General features: G+C 40.0%; 1 protein-coding gene across 5 annotated transcripts in view; it reads left to right on the top strand.

Moving 5' to 3' along the window:
• The window catches only part of TRAF3IP2 (TRAF3 interacting protein 2), a 26584-nt gene extending 25561 nt beyond the window's left edge, over positions 1-1023 (top strand). For all 5 annotated transcript variants that reach the window (XM_017739669.1, XM_017739668.1, XM_017739666.1 and 2 more), the window contains one exon: positions 419-1023. In XM_017739669.1, coding sequence (XP_017595158.1) covers positions 419-565 — 147 coding nt within the window. In that variant the 3' untranslated portion in view covers positions 566-1023. The remainder of the gene's footprint in view (positions 1-418) is intronic.
• Positions 1024-1586: the final 563 nt, after the last annotated feature.

Here is a 1586-nt window from a genome sequence, read left to right as displayed (position 1 = left end):
TACTGATTCTCATCCCAATGTTGAATGTGCTGCGTGGATCCTTTAGCAGCTACTAAGGTGGCAGCCTTTCCCTGCTAGGGGCACTGAAACGTCTCTCTTCTCTTCTCAATGTTTATTTTCACAAGCCTTTCGATGCCTGTCATTGAGATCAGACTTCCTTTGAAATGTGGTGAAATTAGCCAATGTGATGGCAGAAGAGAAAGAGAGACAGGCAAGCTGTGAGATCACAGAAAGTTCATTTATTTAGGAACCCAAATACAATTCTGAAGCCAAATTAACATTTCTTGTTGTTACAGGAAGTGCCTAGAACAGACAAAATGAAATCTTTCTTGGCAGGGTCTGACAGAATCTGAAAGGTTCTGGTAGAGATTCAAGAGGATTTATGGGATTTAGCTTTTATTTTCCTTGTTTTTTTCAGGAACATGTGCCTACCTGGCTGCAGAACACTCACATTTATAACTGGCCAAAGAATAAGAAGAACATCCTTTTGCGGTTACTGAGGGAGGAGGAATATGTTGCTCCTCCAATAGGACCTTTACCAACACTCCAGGTTGTGCCACTATGAACATTTTAACTTAAAGCACATGACGAGTGGTTGTTAAAGGGTTGTTCCTGGCACGGAGCCAACACTCTTCCAGATGGCTCTTTTTGATGACAGAAGACACTCTTTCTGCTAAAGGAATTGGTTGTCTTGGGTTACTCAGGCTCTGCTTGTTCTCTACCATGTTAAACATCTATTTCCAAAGCTGATGGGGCAGAACTCTCTTCTCTAGATTTTTAAATAAGCTACAAATGGAAAGAATGCCCACTTTTATTTTAACATCTGGTTTTAACATATTCCTTTTATTAGTCATTATAGCAAACAAATACCGGAAATAATGTTGCAGTAAGTGTAAAATAAAAATTACACCCTCCTTTTTGCTCAGGGTTTCTTTAAAGGTATTCCTGCCTGTTATAGCATTATCAAACCATTAATTTGTATATGCACTATTAAATATATTTGCCTTTTGTAAGGCAACCTTATATACAGTGTCCACTTTTATTATTGCTAGGAGCAACAGAGAAACAGGTTGGGTGAGGCAGGTTTTCCTTAGCCTGTCTTGCATAAAGACACTTGTCTTCAATTAATGGACTTTTAGATCTGAAACCTCTGGAGTTCCCTTTCCTTACAGCTTGGTCCCTCATACCTCCAGCATGTTGCAGCAATAGTCCCAAAAAGGAGAGCTGAATGCATGACTACATGTGTGCTGTCAGTGCCATGGAGCACTGCAGTATTTTTTATGGCAGGCCCTTGCTTCATTACTGCTCTTCAGCCCTTATTTAAAACAGAGCGTGTCAAAGGACAATTGGCATGTGGAAAGCCAGCGATTGTTATGAGAAAGAACATTGACTCCTACAACTTGCAGTATGCAGTATGGAACAATAAAATAATCAAAGATGGAGAGCCACAGGGTACTGGCAACAAGGATGGCTCAACAACATCACGTCTGCTAAAATTTGAACACTTTTTAACAGAGCACGTAAGCATGACTTTGGTGAGGATTTTTTGGTTTTTAAACAGCCTTAACCTTACTGAGTTAACAGTG

The sequence above is a fragment of the Corvus brachyrhynchos genome, unplaced genomic scaffold, assembly GCF_000691975.1.
Source record: "Corvus brachyrhynchos isolate BGI_N302 unplaced genomic scaffold, ASM69197v1 scaffold14, whole genome shotgun sequence".
Classification (NCBI taxonomy): domain Eukaryota; kingdom Metazoa; phylum Chordata; class Aves; order Passeriformes; family Corvidae; genus Corvus; species Corvus brachyrhynchos.
This window is presented reverse-complemented; position numbering and strand designations above follow the sequence as displayed.